Genomic DNA, 17,322 nt, shown 5'->3' with positions numbered 1-17,322 from the left:
TCCCCCTCTTGCCCCGGTAAGTGGCGCGAGCAAAGGCGTGGGCGCGCGCGCGGGGCCCGCTTCCCAGCTGGGAAGCAACAACACCAACCGGGTGGGTGGGGGAAGCCCCGGCGGCGCGCGCGCGAGGTCCGCTTCCCAGCTGGGAAGCAACAACACCAACCGGGTGGGTGGGGGAAGCCCCGGCGGCGCGCGCGCGAGGCCCGCTTCCCAGCTGGGAAGCAACAACACTAACCGGGTGGGTGGGGGAAGCCCCGGCGGCGCGCGCGCGAGGCCCGCTTCCCAGCTGGGAAGCAACAACACCAACCGGGTGGGTGGGGGAAGCCCCGGCGGCGCGCGCGCGAGGCCCGCTTCCCAGCTGGGAAGCAACAACACTAACCGGGTGGGTGGGGGAAGCCCCTGCGGCGCGCGCGCGAGGCCCGCTTCCCAGCTGGGAAGCAACAACACTAACCGGGTGGGTGGGGGAAGCCCCGGCGGCACGCGCGCGAGGCCCGCTTCCCAGCTGGGAAGCAACAACACTAACCGGGTGGGTGGGGGAAGCCCCTGCGGCGCGCGCGCGAGGCCCGCTTCCCAGCTGGGAAGCAACAACACTAACCGGGTGGGTGGGGGAAGCCCCGGCGGCGCGCGCGCGAGGCCCGCTTCCCAGCTGGGAAGCAACAACACCAACTGGGTGGGTGGGGGAAGCCCCGGCGGCGCGCGCGCGAGGCCCGCTTCCCAGCTGGGAAGCAACAACACTAACCGGGTGGGTGGGGGAAGCCCCGGCGGCGCGCGCGCGGATAAGCGGCAGCAGCGAGGCGGCGGGGAAACCCCAATCTTCGGCTCCTCGCTGCTGCGGTGGAAGTAAAAACACCATCTGCGCATGCGCAGATGGTGTTTTTACTTCCGCACCGCTACTTCGCGAAAAATCGATCATCGCGAGGGGTCCTGGAACGGAACCCTCGCGATGATCGAGGGACCACTGTATCATATTAACTATAATTTAAATATACTGTGTTTTTTGGAGTATAAGACACACAGGAGTATAAAACACACCTTAGTTTTGGGGGAGAAAAACAAGCAAAAAATAAATTCGGCTTTTGCCTACCATCATCAGGATCAGCGGCATCCTCACGTCCACTCAGGATTTTGATAACAAGCAGCACATATCTTTTTATCTGTTCAAAACAAACCCTATCACCCTATGTGCATTGACCTGGAATGAGTGAGTGAGTGGGGTGGAGGATGATTTTTATAGGGCAGAAGAGGGACTTGGCATTGAAAGCTGCACTTCAGCAATGCCCCCAATAGCCAACAGCCTTAGACGTTGAAAGCCTGGCTTTCTTGCAGCAAGGCCCGATAGAGACGCGGAACTTCAGTCCTCATGGATGCTGCCATCTTGTAAAAATGGTGCTGGGATTCCCAGCAAGCCCCCTTATGCCTTTGCTGAGCCTGATTCTGCAAGTGACCCAGGGAAGTGTGGAGGTCATGACTCCGTGACGAAACAGGTGCTGCACAGGAAGTGTAAGACAAGGAAGCTAGCAGCTCTGCCTACTCCTTCTCCAGATGACCCAGGTGAAGGCCAGTCGGCTTCTGCTGCTAGCCCAGGAGGAAAAAGAAGGTGAGTGCAGAGAAGGAGGGCACACAGTTCTGAGTCATGTGTCAGGGACTGGGGAGGAAACCATGGAACCGGCCACTGTCTGAAATGCAATGTTCTGTTTTTGCCTCCGTATGTCCATTTTTGAAATTGGGAAGGGGATCATGGGTCTGCTGCCCGGAAATGCTTTCTTCGCCATTATAAAAACGGTATGTGCGGAAGCCCAAAATGTGCATTGCCTTTCAGGCAGCAGTTACATAGCCTCCTCATTCTTCAGGCGACAGAGATTGCCAAAAACAAGCATCAAGGTTTTGGTCTCCACATGCTGGGAGATTGCATTTTTATGAGGGTGCACGGCTGTGCAAATTACATTGGGGGATCGGGCCAATAGGCAGCGGTGGCTGGAAAGAAAGGACATTTTGCTTTCAGGTCTCCTGCTTGGCTCCTGGGTGCAGGGAGAGTTTAGACAGTGGCGGCAGCTCCTCACATTGCTTTTTCACCAAAGCTGCCGGCAGACCTCCTCCCCCCCCCATTCCTGAAGAGGCTCCTTCCTTAGGATTGTGGAGCTGCCGCCTGAAAACACTTTTGTTTACAAGGCTTTCAATGCAGTTCCCCTGGGCCCCTCCGGAAATTAGTCTCCATGTGGAAGCAAGGATCCTGCAAATGCAATGCATGGAGAAAGTGGGTGGAGCTACATTCATAGTACTGTATTAGATTCATCCAGATTTTCACCCTCTTTTTTATTTATTTATTTATTTATTTTATTTTATTTATTTGTTGGACTTGTATGCCGCCCCTCTCCGAAGACTCGGGGCGGCTCACAACATGTAAAAACAGTCACAACAATCCAATTAATTAAAATTTAACGATTTAAGAAAAGAAACCCCATATGATAACAGACACACACACAAGCATACCATACATAAATTGACGTGCCCAGGGGAGATGTTTAGTTTCCCTATGCCTGACGACAAAGGTGGGTTTTGAGGAGTTTTCGGAAGGCAGGAAGAGTAGGGGCAGTTCTAATCTCTGGGGGGAGCTGGTTCCAGAGAGCCGGTGCCGCCACAGAGAAGGCTCTTCCCCTGGGACCCGCCAACCGGCATTGTTTGGTTGACGGGACCCGGAGAAGGCCCACTCTGTGGGACCTAATCGGTCGCTGGGATTCGTGCGGCAGGAGGCGGTCTCGGAGATATTCTGGTCCGATGCCATGAAGGGCTTTAAAGGTCATAACCAACACTTTGAATTGTGACCGGAAATTGATCGGCAGCCAATGCAGACTGCGGAGTGTTGGTGAAACATGGGCGTACCTAGGTAAGCCCATGACTGCTCTCGCAGCTGCATTCTGCACGATCTGAAGTTTCCGAACACTTTTCAAAGGTAGCCCCATGTAGAGAGCATTACAGTAGTCGAACCTCGAGGTGATGAGGGCATGAGTGACTGTGAGCAATGAGTCCCGGTCCAGATAGGGCCGCAACTGGTGCACCAGGCGAACCTGGGCAAACGCCCCCCTCGCCACAGCTGAGAGATGGTTTTCTAATGTAAGCTGTGGATCGAGGAGGACGCCCAAGTTGCGGACCCTCTCTGAGGGGGTCAATAATTCCCCCCCCCAGGGTGATGGACGGACAGATGGGATTGTCCTTGGGAGGCAGAACCCACAGCCACTCCGTCTTATCCGGGTTGAGTTTGAGTCTGTTGACACCCATCCAGGCCCCGACAGCCTCCAGGCACCGGCACATCACTTCCACCGCTTCGTTGACTGGGCATGGGGTGGAGATGTAAAGCTGGGTATCATCGGCATATTGATGATACCTCACCCCATGTCCTTGGATGATCTCTCCCAGCGGTTTCATGTAGATGGGGGAAAATATGTCTTAAGTCAAAAAATATGATGTGTTACACTGAATAAATCACATTCAACTGCAATTAATAGTTTAATAATCTTAAAATTATGGTTCTCTTTAGAACTTGTTTTAATTCTCTTTCACTCCCTAACCCCACAAACTAAATTATTCAGTTTCACTATTTGAAGACAGACTAGAAATTGTAGATCACCTTGCAATCTTCCAAGGAGGAAATAAATCAATGCCTTTAATTAGTGGTCAACTGTTACTAGGGAATCTAATCGTTTAAATTCCATTATGGAATATTTAGCTGGAAGACTCATATTCAAAATGTAGCCAAGCTTACTAATGTAAATTATAGCTCACTTATCCAATTCAGAAGGTTCCCCTGAGGATAAACCACACTATGCACCCTAGCAAACTGCCAGTCACATGTGTTGGCTATCATCCAATGTCCCAGGAGTACATGTGTTACCAACCAACTATGTATGTCACAGTTTCTATATTTAAGTATAATAAGCATTTACTGTTAGGTACCTTTAGCTGTAGAGCAGAAGAGAAATCTGAATTAAGGTGCAAATCCTTTGAATAACAGGAGAAACAGGAATTCTTTTCAAATCATACATCTGATTTTGCCCAGCCAGTCAAAAGCCACAGCCTGACACTACAAAGTTCCATATTAGCTATGGACTTTTGCTAGAGATTCCTCTATGTCTATGCTTTTTCTCACAAGAGAGGATTCACTTGCTATAAACCAAGTGGCACCCTATCCAGAATGATTTTTAAAAAAAATACTGCATTCATTTTCACATGCAAGTGCCCACACTATTATGAAGTGATTATGAATCTTATGAATTCATTCATTCACTGGCCTACAATAAACCAAAATGAAATTCCAAATGTTTTTCCCAAATAAGATTTAACACAAAATGCAGATTATTAATGCCTCACTGACTACTGTGGCATTTCTCATTATCCAAAAGCTTCCCATGGTAAGAACAGCTGCTATCCTCAACAACACTTTTATTTAGTGAAATGTTCTTGAAATGCTGAGATCAAAGAGGAATTGTTTAAATACCAAACCAGATCCCAAGTCATGTATAGTGCACAATATCTGAAACAAAGAGACCCACTGTACAATAATTGAGGGTCAAACTAACTATTCTGTAAAATAGAGTAAAGACATTACTCAAACATATGTATTTCTGATTCCTTTTCAGAGCCTGTATACATAGGGTTCTTGTAATAAACCCTTGTGGAAAGGTACTTGGAGAGCTATAATAACTGAATTACAGGAATAATGGACTTCAGCAGTTAGCCAGCAACTACACAGAGACCTGCAGTAGGATGAATAATCTCCAGTTTGTGTCCTGTTATATTTTGAAATTGGAAAATTCAGTTAAATGAAAATATTGATCAGACTGTAGGTCTCTCTCATCCAGCAATTCATCTCCTAAAGAGCCCAGAAGTTGCATGATTTATTCCTCAACACACTGAATGGTAGACGTTACATTGGTCCCTCAATGAGAGAGCTTCTCTTAAGTGCCCTTCTTTAATTGGCTTAATCTTGAATTTTCTCACATTCGTGACCCTTTGGAGGAAGAGCTGACAAATGACAACGGCAACAAATCGCCGGGGCTGCCTTCCAAGCTGCTTTATTAAGAAGTCCTATTCCACTCTCGCTCCCCACCCCACTCCCGGTCAACCACGGCAGAGAAACAGGCTCCGCCTCTAATCCTCCCCCCCCCCCTCCGGCTTCGAAGCAGCCCCTCCCCCTCCGCGAGGGCAAAAAATCCTCCTTTCCAGGGACGGAAGAGGCGGCGGAGGGCTTACCTGCGCGTCTCCTCGTCCTCCTCGCTCAACATCAGCGGCACATCGGAATGCGAAGCCACCGCTGGGGGTGCCGCGGGCGCCATAATCACGTCGCAATCTCCGCCCGCCGTCGCCATCTTGGTTCCTTGCTGCTGCAATCAACGGCCGGCGAGCCCGAGGACAGAGAACGAGAGAAAATACAAAGGAACGAGGCGGAAGTTCCTCCTCCTTATATCCGGAGATAGAAGAATCAGGGTTAGATAGGCCATTTCCGGTTGGGATGCGAGTCCTCCAAGGGGGAAAAAAATCTTGCTGTCTCGGGATTGGACAAATAGGAGTTGAAAATACTGTACTAATCATTTATCTTCAACCAAAAATATGCAGAAAAAAACCCTGGAAGTCGGGACCGGTCTCTTTCCAGATCTCTTTGTAATAGCACCAGCCTTCAATATTTCAGAATCTGTTTATTCTTAGTTAGGAATAAGTTCTGTCTATAGATAGACAGGTTTCTTCTGCTGTAAAAATGGAAAATAAGATTTTAAAAAATCTATAAGAGGTTTATTTTTGAAAGTCAACTCTATTGCTAAGTATCTAGCAATAAAAGCAAGATGCATATTTATTTATTTATTTTTTTAATTGCTTAGATACTGCTAAGCAATTGCAATAGAGGACTAGGGAGGTCTAGATGACAATTTTATACATTTTTTTAAATTCCAGGAGAAAGAATTCATTCATTCTCCAATTAAAAAGCTCTGATTGCATAAGAAAAAAAACTAATCAACTAATGTACAGTATTCTGAAAAGACAACTTGTGTATTGGATGTATTGTTCATATAATGTGAAACCCAGAAATTCGAGTTAATTCCATAAACCATAGATCAATTAATCAAGAAGGCCACGTGAACACAGCCACCAACCGAAGATATTCAAACCTTATAACATTTTTCGCCATCAAATTTACAGTCAAAATACCCCTCATGTACTGTATTTATTTCCATTTCGTTTCTATTGTAAGGGTATTTTAATTTTCCCGTTTTTCTGCTACCAGCACTCTTGCCAAACAAAATTTGCTAAATTTGTAAATATGTGAATTCAATAAGAAACAGGCCTGTTTTGTGTAAAGATCGGTAGCCTTCCGCTTGATGGCGTAATTTTCATAAAATTTAAAATAAAAAATAGCCCCGATTAGATGATAGCAAGATTGCTGAGCTCAGCTTTGTGTATTTCCATTCTCCTGTGTGTGACTGCAATGCGCTGCTGTTACCTTTTCCTAAATATCTTAACTGGGTGGCAAGGGAGAGTGAATCACACCAGAGACAGTGCTCTAGATGGAGCTGTGGGCTGCAGTTCCCACTTTCGTCTTTTCTCTCAGCCGTGCCCAGTTGTTGATCCTCAGTTCCTTTCCTTGCTGAAGACGGCAGGGAAACATCAAGAGCGGTGCCTGGATCGGGAAGGTAGGTTGTTTTGGATTGGCGGGTTTTTTGTTTTCTTAAATCGAGTTTTCAGAAAAATCGCAGACTTTTAGAAGCGCAATAGCGATCGTGTGAGTTTGCGCGCCAATTGTACCGGGGATTAATTTCATCTGTAAATAGATTTGCAAATGAGCCCGATCCCCCTCCGAGGAGGAGCAACCAGCTGTTTAATTAGAATATTATCTAACCCACCAGAAGCTTGCAGTGTCTTGAAGATGAATTGATAAATGATGACATTGGCTTTTGACAACTTAGCTTTTATCAGATGCCAGGCAGGCCTTGTTTGACAGACCATTAATGCACAAATAAAAGAGCAAAGTGTCATGAAAGCTATTTTGCCATTTGCCATTGCAGTGTGTGATAGTTGTCTGAGCACCAACAAGATTAAAAGAATAACTGTTCTCAACAGTGGAAATTTGTTCCAGTGCTGCCTAATTTATTCCTCTATGTTTGTGCTGTGGATAAATCCTGATTGATCTGCGGAAAATATGAACAGACTAAAAAGTATTACTGTATTTATATTTAAATATATTTAACTTTAATTATTGTAGAAATTATGTAAATTATGTAGAAAATAAAGAATTATCTTAACAAGGGAAATGGATAGCATAAAAATTTAATATATAAAATGTGGCACAGAAGCAATACCAATTGGTAAGCATCACTTTTACTCCCCCCACTTTAAAAGGCAAGATTGTACAATTTTGGTTGTCAGAGACATAAAAATATTCCGAAAAAAGGAGAATATTTGTAGCTCAGGGTTGAAAATGAGTTGTCCATGATGTTCTATGAACTTGTTTTCTTGCTAGCACTGATGATGTTACCTAATTTGGGTAATGAAATATCTGCAACAGTAGTGGATTCTGAATTAGTTTGCTACCTGTTCACGGATGTGCTCATTCACACATGTGACATTTCTGCACATGTGTAGAAGCAGGTGGGCAGGTGGGAAGAGCCTCCCGCTGCCACCGCTACCAATTCTAAGAACCGGTCTGAACCGGGGGCGACCCACTGCTCATGTTCAAGAAAACAACTCAGAGAGTATCAAGGACCCCTCATAAAAATATTCAGAATAGGCAGATAATACAAGATACATATTTAGATTGATGATTAGATAGGCGACTGCATTCTCAGAGGAAACAGAGCTGTGGTGGTGCAGTTACACCAAAATCTGAACAAATTCATTAATGTTCCTATTTTGTCAAAGAGAAACCTTGAGGCCAGTGTATATATGAATAGCACAAGGCTAACCATGGCAGGAAAAATATTTCAATTCTATTTGTAAATATTAAATTATCAAACCTTAAAAAACACTTTCTATTTCTTGCAAACAACTGATGTATTTATTGTTCTTCATCTTAGTTCTGCTTGACTCTGCCCAGGCATTTACCGTTTTAAAGCCCTGTGAGTTCTACTCATGTCTTTTACCAGTGTACTAGCACTGGTTGGTACCAATGTAGTAGTACCAGATTAAAATAGTCCGGTTATTATAATTTGTGGAACTCCTTCTCTGAACAGCCCAGGCCAACCTTGAGCAATAGTGGTGTTAGCATGTATATCTTCACTTAGGCAGGTTTTTACTACTCATCTTCAGTATATCCTTCTTTATTTTTTCCTCTTTGTATTATCCAGATAATGGGGAAGAGTTGCAAAGTAGTAGTATGTGGGCAAGCATCAGTTGGAAAGACTTCCATCCTGGAACAGCTTCTTTACGGGAATCATATTGTTGGTGAGTGTTGACATTAAATGAGAAATCTTATTTCTTTACTATTTCTTTACTATTTTGCCTAGATCATATATTTTAGGCTTTTCTGTTTCATTGGTTGCTAAGTCATGATCTGCTTATGAATTTTTCCTTCAATAACCAGAGTTGGCTGAGTGGCACAATACACTGCTTTATTAAACCAGGACTAACAAAAGAGATTGATGGATTTGGGCATACTAAGCCTATAGGAAACACATCATACTATGGCTTAGTTCAACATTTGAACTTTAAATAGCTTTATTTGGTTTTGTTAAAAGCCCTTGACTATCACAATTGAGCCCAACATTTCTATTGCTAATTGTTAAATGAATTTTGTCTCATTTTACTGCAGTTATGTGAATCACTGCATATTATTAATTTAGAAACATGATTGTTACGTGAATCTGGCTGTCCCATTGATTTGTTGGAAGGTCGCAAAAGGTGATCATGCAATTGTGAAATTCTATAACCATCATAAGTTGGTTTTCAAGCATCTGAATTTTGATCACGTGACCCTGGCCGTAAATGTGAAAAATAGTCGTCACTTTTTTCAGTGCCATTATAACTTTGAATGGTCACTAAATGAACTGTTTTAAGTTGCAGAATACAGTACTTGTATGAGCTAAACCTGTTGCCTTGAGAATCATGATTAACATGTAAGTTTGCTTAATAAAGCATGTTCAGTGTGGACTATGGTTCAATGTAATATCCCAATTCAATTGAAAATGGGTGTAGAAATACATGTGGTAAAATAATGACATTTTAAGAAAAACATGTTGAGGAAGCATGAAAGGCATCATTTCAAATTGGCAAATTCAGAATTGCTTCCATTTGTTGGGAGTATTTACGGTACTTGTTCCTGTGAATTAACCTGATCTTTTGAACTAGAGATTAATTGTAGGCCCTGAGTTTCTTCATGATGGTAAGCTAACATGATCATGCTAACTATGGTAAGTTAAATCACTCTTATGATTTATATTAATATTGATTGTCTCCTGATTGCTCATTTGAATCCTACGACAGTCATTAAGTATCATGCCTCATGATTCTTGACGAATGTATATTTTCTTTTATGTACACTGAGAGCATATGCACCAGACAAATTCCTTGTGTGTCCAATCACACTTGGCCAATAAAGAATTCTATTCTATTCTATTCTATTCTATTCTACTCTACTCCACTCTATTCATCACATTGTGTCCCCAAATCAAACATCCTTTTCATTTAGTACATTGTGCCTCCCAGTTATGCACACTTTTTCCTCCCATGTTCTTGCTGAAGTTATGGTAGCTTAAGAACACTGAAACAATAAGTAAACATTTAGCAAGTGCAGTTAGCAGAAATTATTCTAGATATCTGTGTAGGTCTTTCTAGGAGCAAGATTCAGGATTTTATTTTTTTTGGGTAGAGATTCTTATATTCTGTCTGATTGACTCTCTGCAGGTTCAGAAATGATTGAAACCCAGGAAGACATTTATGTAGGTTCCATTGAAACAGACCGGAATATGCGTGAGCAGGTGCGTTTCTATGATACCCGAGGTTTGAGGGATGGAGTTTCCCCATGCTTAGAGTTGCCCAAGCATTGCTTCTCTTGCACGGATGGATTCATACTGGTTTACAGTATTGACAGCAAGGAGTCTTTCAAGAGGGTAGAGATTCTCAAGAAGGAAATAGACAAAAACAAGGATAAGAAGGAGGTAGGTAGAATTATTTTCTGAAACTTTTACTATTTGGGAAAATTTGCAGAACATTATTTGATTGACTGATTGATTGATTGCCTGTATTATTTTTATAAATAACTCAATGCAGCAAACATATCCAATACATTTTCCTTATCTTGTTTTGCTTATAACAATTCTGTGAGTTGAATTGGTCTGAGAGAGAATAACTGGCCCAAAGTCATCCTGTTGTATTTCATGTATAAGGCAGGACTAGACCCCATGGTCTTCTACTTCTAGCCTTATACCTTAACCACCAGACCGAACTGGATCTCAGCATCCCAAATACTCATGTCATGAGCCGGGGTGGCGCAACAGGTAAAGTGCTGTACTGCAGGCCACCGAAGCTGACTGTAGCTCTGTAGGTCAGCGGTTCAGATCTCATCATCGGCTCAAGGTTGACTCAGCCTTCCATCCTTCCGAGGTAGGTAAAATGAGGACCCGGATTGTGGGGGCAATATGCTGGCTCTGTTAAAAAGTGCTATTGCTAACATGTTGCAAGCTGCCCTGAGTCTAAGGAGAAGGGCGGCATAAAAATCAATCAAACAAACAAACAAACAAATAAATAAAGCCTTTGTGTAGCAAAGACTCCAGGGATGTTCTAAAGTAGATGCTCAAATCAATTTTCAAAAACATGTTATTTAGAAGCGAGGACCCAGTAACAAAATGTGTCTATTAAGACAAAAATGACATAACTTGTTCCGATCTTGTTGTAACAACCCTAAAATGACAAAAATTGACTTTTTGTTAATGGTTTGAATCTGTTTTGACATTGTTGCTTCTAATCTATTCTTTATCTTTGATGTGTGCATTTATGTCTTTATTCTGTCTTTGTTAGCTTTACCAGGTAGAAGGAATAGTGGTAAAATGAGCTAATTCTATTTTATTCTAAAACTACATTAAGAGAATCTTGCAAATCTAAAAAGTGCATTTCTTCTGCCATCCCCTACAGCTCAACAAGTTAGGGAGGGTCCTCTTGAGACTCTTGTTCTGCCTATTCTGCAGGTGTGGATTATACTTCTAACTGTTCCCTAAGCAGCTTTGATGCATTGTAGTAGGGTGTATTCTCAGGCAGGAGACAGGGGGGAGACCAATTCCAGAGGAATAGAAGATAGATATTTTGTGTGAGAGAAAGAGGGTGGAGACAGTGCGACCCTAATAATTCTCAGAACATATGGTAGATACAACCTGGCAAGTTTATCTCTGTAGACAGACAGGATTCAGATTGGAAGACTCACCATTTGTCATTCTTGGGCTTGGGGTTGACATTAGCATCTCTTTGCCCAGTTTTCCAAGGTACCATTACATTGGGAGAAATATAACCATTGTTACACCTTAATTTCACAAAAAATACTATAGTATATTTAAACTATTGAATATGTACTATGCTCTTTAGAGGAGTACATTGATCAGAAAAAGTGAGCTTTTGATTTGAGGTTTTGATTATTAAAAATAGTACATAATGGAATTTTTAAAATAATCATAGAGATAACTAGGTGGTCATATTTGTATCTGCTGCAAAGAAAATTGGGAGCTTTTTCTTTTCTTTTTCTTTTTGCTTCTTTGTCCTTTTTTCTTTTCATCCTTTACTTTTTTTAAAATAAATTTTATATAAGAGCATCCTTGAACTTGGAGCTTTTTGTACATTTGACATTGTACCAGCTAGATTTTTTTAAATTTCTCTCTCTCTCTCCTTCCATTTTCATAGGTGACTATTATGGTTTTAGGCAACAAATGTGATTTGCAAGAACAACGCCGTGTGGATCACGATATAGCCCAACACTGGGCAAAGGCAGAGAAAGTAAAACTGTGGGAAACCTCAGTTGCTGACCGCCGGAGTCTCATTGACCCCTTTGTCTACTTAGCCAGCAAAATGACGCAGCCACAGAGCAAGTCCACTTTCCCACTCAGCCGCAAGAACAAAAGCAGTGGTTCTGTGGATGGATGAAACCCACAGTTGTTAAATCTACTATAAAATGTATGCATGTAAGGCAAGGCTGGCCTTGCCACAGAGCAGAAACTAGTAGCAGATGCCCTATAAGGGGCACTTGTTATTTTTTTCCTGTCTCTGTATCATTTGCTTTTGTTTTAGTAGAAAGAACTTTCCAAATCGAAGCAGAATATAACTTTTTCTTAATTTTTCTCTTAAAATAATTATTTTTTAAAAATAATCAAGCAGATAGTACTTGCATATGTCCAGTGCCTAGTGTTTTAAATAGTCAACGCACCGCATTAAAGGTTGCGTTTTTAACATTCTTTCACTCAGATTCATTTTTTTAAACTATTTAATTAAAGAACCAGTATTTTAAATCTGTAAATAGCTGTAAATAACTAAGTTGTATTGTTGATTTGGCCACTGAAGGTTCATAGGGTAAAAATATCCAGCGTTCGCTCTTAGGTTGTGGAAAAGAGAGGGATGAGTCAACATGAGGAAGAATAATAATGGAATATTCCTTCAGTCGGTATTGAGTGCCTCCGGGCCAAATTAATTCACCATCTTCCGCATTCCCGAATTAGCAGTTTTTAGAATGTTTTTTAGAAGGTAACTACTTTTTAAAGGAGATCAACATGTGACAAAGAGGAAACATACAAATAAAAACTTGTGGAAAAGCACATTATCCACCAACAGAAATTAAATCTGTGACCTTGTGTTTCTGATTTGGATAATGGATGTTACAATTCATATAATGGATATCATGATAAAATGGATTCAGTTCAGAGTAAGGTTATATATAATGCATTGAAAAACGATTCTTATGTTAGTTGCTTATCAACTCTTGATGTATAGATTAAAAACAGATTCTACACTGCTCTGAGTTGTTTGTGTAATATCAACTTTTATTGAATACAATACAGAACACAGTGTCCCAGTCAGAATAGATGACACCAATAAATTAAAAAAATGTATTTTAGCTTTCCCAACATCAATGTGAATATAATTATTTTTCCAGTTTTACCAATGAAGATTAGGGAAAAGAGGATTGGGAAGATAATTTAAACAAAGATTTAAATTGGGGAAAAAATGGCATTGAAATTAGTTTAATCAGAAATTTATGGTTATAGGCAAAATATTGTTTATCAAAAAATTTGAAGATAATTATTTTCCATTTAAGGTCTTTGTAAAATAAACCTTTAAAAAAATCTTATGTATTTGCAAAAGGAATATTAAAGAAAAATATGTATTAATCTATAAATGCTATAATGTCACCAAATACAACTCATTGTTGGAATAAGAATAAAAATTGTGTTACAGTGCAATACAAGTAGCCTTCAACTTAGAACCACAATTGAGCTCCAAATTTAGGTTGCTAAGCATTACAGATAAATGAGTTTTGCCCCATATTCATGGGGCAAACACATAAGTGAGTTTTGCCCCACCTTTCATGCTGTAGTCATCAAGTGAATCACTGAAGTTGTTAACTTAGTAAAAAATTAAATGCATCTGACATCCCCATTGAGTTTATTAGAAGGTCGCAAAAGGTGATCACGTATTGCAACCCTTATAAATACATGCAAAAATGACCGAATTCCGATCATCTTACTGGGGATGGGGATGCTGCAGTAGTAGTAAACATGAAAAATGGTAATAAATCACTTTTCTCAGTGCTGTTATAATTTCAAATAATCACTAAATCAAAGGTTATACTTTGAGGACCACCTGTACTATATTCTGAAGTAATGCCCATCATATACATGTGACTTACCTCGTTGTAGCTAAACCATAGAGAAAACATCAGAACAAATTAATTTGCATAAAGACATGTTGCAGAAGGAAATAGAGCAGCAGTGGGAGGTAATTTGATTTTCCTGTTTATTACCAGTTTTCCTTCATAACATTTTAGTTTTGTTTCTGATTTGGGAGCCAGACTGGGAAAAACATGTTTGTGTGTAGAGGGGAAATAATTAAGAGCCATATAAAGAACTAAAATGTCCTTCCATTTCAGCTACCATTTCTCACTTGCAAACACATGCTGCAATTTAAAAAAAAAAGTTGGCTGAAGCAACATGTTGTTTGCCTGTGTGCCAAGGTAGTTTATGGAAAGCTCAGCTTGGCACATAGCAAGAATACCTCTGCATGCTTATCTTCTCTTGGTGCCTTTAGAAGGTCAAAGATGGCATGTAGGGATCTGGTGTTCTATTCTGTAAGAGGTATAATGATTATCAATTGCAAACTTAAGCAAAGACCACAAAGAGATCATCAAAGACTGGAAAATACAGATCTGAGCTTATAGAGACTAGTATAGCAAACTGATGAGACCAAATATTGACCAGTGGACAGACCCGCAATGTATTTCTTTGATAAGAATCAGTCGAGATGTCCATTGTCCGATCTAAAAAGAACTCCAAACTTCCTTAGCTCCAAGGCCTGGATTCGATAGATTTAAGTTCTTTGTATGGTAAAATACTCGTAACTTTGGGCTAGGTGGAACTGTTTTTGGTATTCATGTACATGTTTAAATAGAGTGCAGTGCACCCAAAAGCTATCCTAAACAAGGCTAGTGGAAATAAAAGAGAGTTGTCAATTTATTCTATAGTTTTTATTCACTGCAGAGAGATTGTATAGAATTTCTACTGCATTTATAAGTCATTTCTTTCCCACTGACTCTTAATTCTGAGGAAATGCAACATCCTGAGGAGAATTCAGAGGAAAACAACAAAACGTACTGCATTTAATAAAGCATATCTCAGCTGGACATGTCTGTAAGTGGCTCATAATAAAGATCTATCCTCCCACACACACACTCAAGAAACAGATAAAACTGGGATGAAAGGGATCTTAGCAGAAAATCCCTCATGACTATTTTTCAACAGCCAGAGATATTTTATTTTAAGAAGGTACAATTTTAATGGTGTTACACAAGAATAGTTTCATTTATCTCATCTAAGATTCATGCAGACCAGGCCTTCATCACTACAGTATTCTTTTAGTCAAGTATTGGTTCAAGGGCCTTGTGTACATTGTGTAAGGATACTTCTCTTGGGCCTTTTGTGACACATGCTAGCTCTGAAATTAATCAAATTTGTACACTGCTGTAATCATTAATAGTAATAATAGATTCACTGCATTAGCTGCTGAAGACACTGAAAAGTTTCCCAGGCATTTTAATCTGCAGTCCAATGCAAACTTCAGATGAACTGCAGATATATCCCATCATCCACTACCATGTCAAGAAAATGACAGCTGTTTCCTCTTATTAAAATGTTATGTCCTTTCCTCCAGTAGTTCAATGCAGTTTATGGACCACTCTTCCCTAATTTTCCCTAAAACAGTGGCCTTTTGGGCTGAAAGTGACTGGCCCCAAATTCCCTCAGTGAACTCCCAAAGTTGAAGATGGACTTGAAACTAGCACATGTTGACCTTTAGCCCAGCAATTTTAATTTATCAATCAAGCAACACAGGAGATCAAGTAAATTTGATTATCAAAATATTTTTACTTTTATTTCAACATTTTTATAATATATATGTGTGTGTATATATATGTGAGTGTATATATATGTGTGTGTATGTGTATATGTATATATATATATATATGGTACATCAAAAATATACATTGAATCATCAGCGGGCAGAGGAAAAACAATATACTGGCCATGTCCCTAAGGTCATTTGAATGTCTTTTCACCTTAAAAAAAAAGTTTAAATGTTACACATCACTTTTTAAAAAACTGGTTGGGAGTAGGGGGCACACACACTACTAAGAGCTATGGCCTAGGTGTCCTACCCACTACCTGGACTATATTATACTTTATGCTAAATATGAAGGCATTAATGCTTTGGATACAGAGGGATAGGGCTATAAAAGAGAGCATCCACACTGCGTTCCTAAAGCAGCTTCTTGCTATAGTACTATTAGCAGAAGAAATGGCTTCTAATGGTTAAAGTGCCAAATATATCAAAAAACCCTAGTGCCAATACAGGATTGAGGGCCAGCTGCATTTTGGCCAAGGGTTTGCTGGAAAATCTATGCCAATGGAAAGACAATGAAACTACAAGCAGCACCACTAGGGTTCAAGGTGCGTTGGTGCTTTTATGACCTATTTTCCAAATCTGCCACCCAAAACAGTGAAGCATACCAATGAAGAGGAGGGGTACAGAAGAAAAGTGATGGATGAAGGTCTTCCAACTGGACAGAAAGCAAGCACATTCAGAGACAAGGGGCTTGAGATAAAGCTAGAACTATAAAGAGGAGGAAAAGGACAGATTTGGATGGTAGAATCAAGAGCAGATTTCTCGCATCAAAATTTTATCTAGAATGCCTTAACTTACATGTTCTGGATATTTTGTAAGATGTCTATTAACAGAGGAGTACTTCTCTTTTGCCATTTTGGAACAGTAACCTTACGGGTTGAGCAATGCAGATTTTTCTCATTTGACAAAAGGCAAGCATTTTACTTCTTTAACCCTATTTTCTCTCTGTGGACCTGATAAGGAATTACAGTGTTCCCTCGATTTTCGCAGGTTCGAACTTCGTGAAAAGTCTATACCACGGTTTTTCAAAAATATTAATTAAAAAAATATACTTTGCTGATTTCCCCCCTATACCACGGTTTTCCCCACCCGATGATGTCATATGTCATTGCCAAACTTTCGTCCGCCTTTAATAATTTTTTAAAATAAACTTTAATAAATAAACATAGTGAGTAATAATCTAAATGGTTGCTAAGGGAATGGGAAATTGCAATTTAGGGGTTTAAAGTGTTAAGGGAAGGCTTGTGATACTGTCCATAGCCACAAAGAGTGTATTTACTCCTCATCTCTACTTCGCGGAAATTCGACTTTCACGGGTGGTCTCGGAACGCATCCCCCGCGAAAGTCGAGGGAGCACTGTATTTGAAAATCTAATGTCCAAGAGCAACCTGCTACAATAAATGATACAATCATAAGAAGCCAGAGTTCGCTCCATGTTTTGTGTACTCATATTCTGTAGCAGCCTGCATTCATGTACATATATTGCTCTTGTATATTCATTTCCACAACATCAGTGTGCACATTTCCAATTAGGTGTTATGAAATAACTCTATGTACTGCAGGCTCTTAAAAGAGTCTACTTCATACACCTGGAAAAAGAACCAAAACAACGCACCACTGAATGGGAGGAAAGCACAGTGATAGGTCAAATATTTCAACACAGAGTTCCAGAAAAGGGAGTTATACAGCTAATAG

The 17,322-nt window shown here is 40.7% G+C and overlaps 2 protein-coding genes across 3 annotated transcripts in view; one reads left to right on the top strand and one right to left on the bottom strand.

Moving 5' to 3' along the window:
* Positions 1 to 5,460, bottom strand: part of DNAJC7 (DnaJ heat shock protein family (Hsp40) member C7) — a 51,419-nt gene extending 45,959 nt beyond the window's left edge. The window contains exon 1 of the mRNA XM_070727032.1: positions 5,245 to 5,460. Within this exon, the coding sequence (XP_070583133.1) occupies positions 5,245 to 5,360 (116 nt within the window). The 5' untranslated portion in view covers positions 5,361 to 5,460. The remainder of the gene's footprint in view (positions 1 to 5,244) is intronic.
* Positions 5,217 to 13,415, top strand: NKIRAS2 (NFKB inhibitor interacting Ras like 2). Of its 2 annotated transcripts, none has more exons than XM_070727036.1 (4): positions 5,217 to 6,677; positions 8,328 to 8,424; positions 9,883 to 10,136; positions 11,866 to 13,415. In XM_070727036.1, the coding sequence occupies exons 2-4, from the start codon at positions 8,331 to 8,333 to the stop codon at positions 12,103 to 12,105; spliced, it is 588 nt and encodes a 195-aa protein (XP_070583137.1). In that variant the 5' UTR covers positions 5,217 to 6,677; positions 8,328 to 8,330; the 3' UTR covers positions 12,106 to 13,415. The 2 variants fall into 2 exon arrangements, with proteins under 2 accessions (XP_070583137.1, XP_070583138.1); XM_070727037.1 differs by having other exon boundaries at positions 6,590 to 6,677; positions 9,883 to 9,956.
* The last annotated feature ends 3,907 nt before the right edge of the window (positions 13,416 to 17,322 follow it).

This window comes from Erythrolamprus reginae, chromosome Z, assembly GCF_031021105.1.
Source record: "Erythrolamprus reginae isolate rEryReg1 chromosome Z, rEryReg1.hap1, whole genome shotgun sequence".
In the NCBI taxonomy this organism is placed as follows: Eukaryota; Metazoa; Chordata; class Lepidosauria; order Squamata; family Dipsadidae; genus Erythrolamprus; species Erythrolamprus reginae.
Note: the sequence above shows the minus strand (reverse complement) of the source record. Positions and strands in the feature narration are given on the sequence as shown.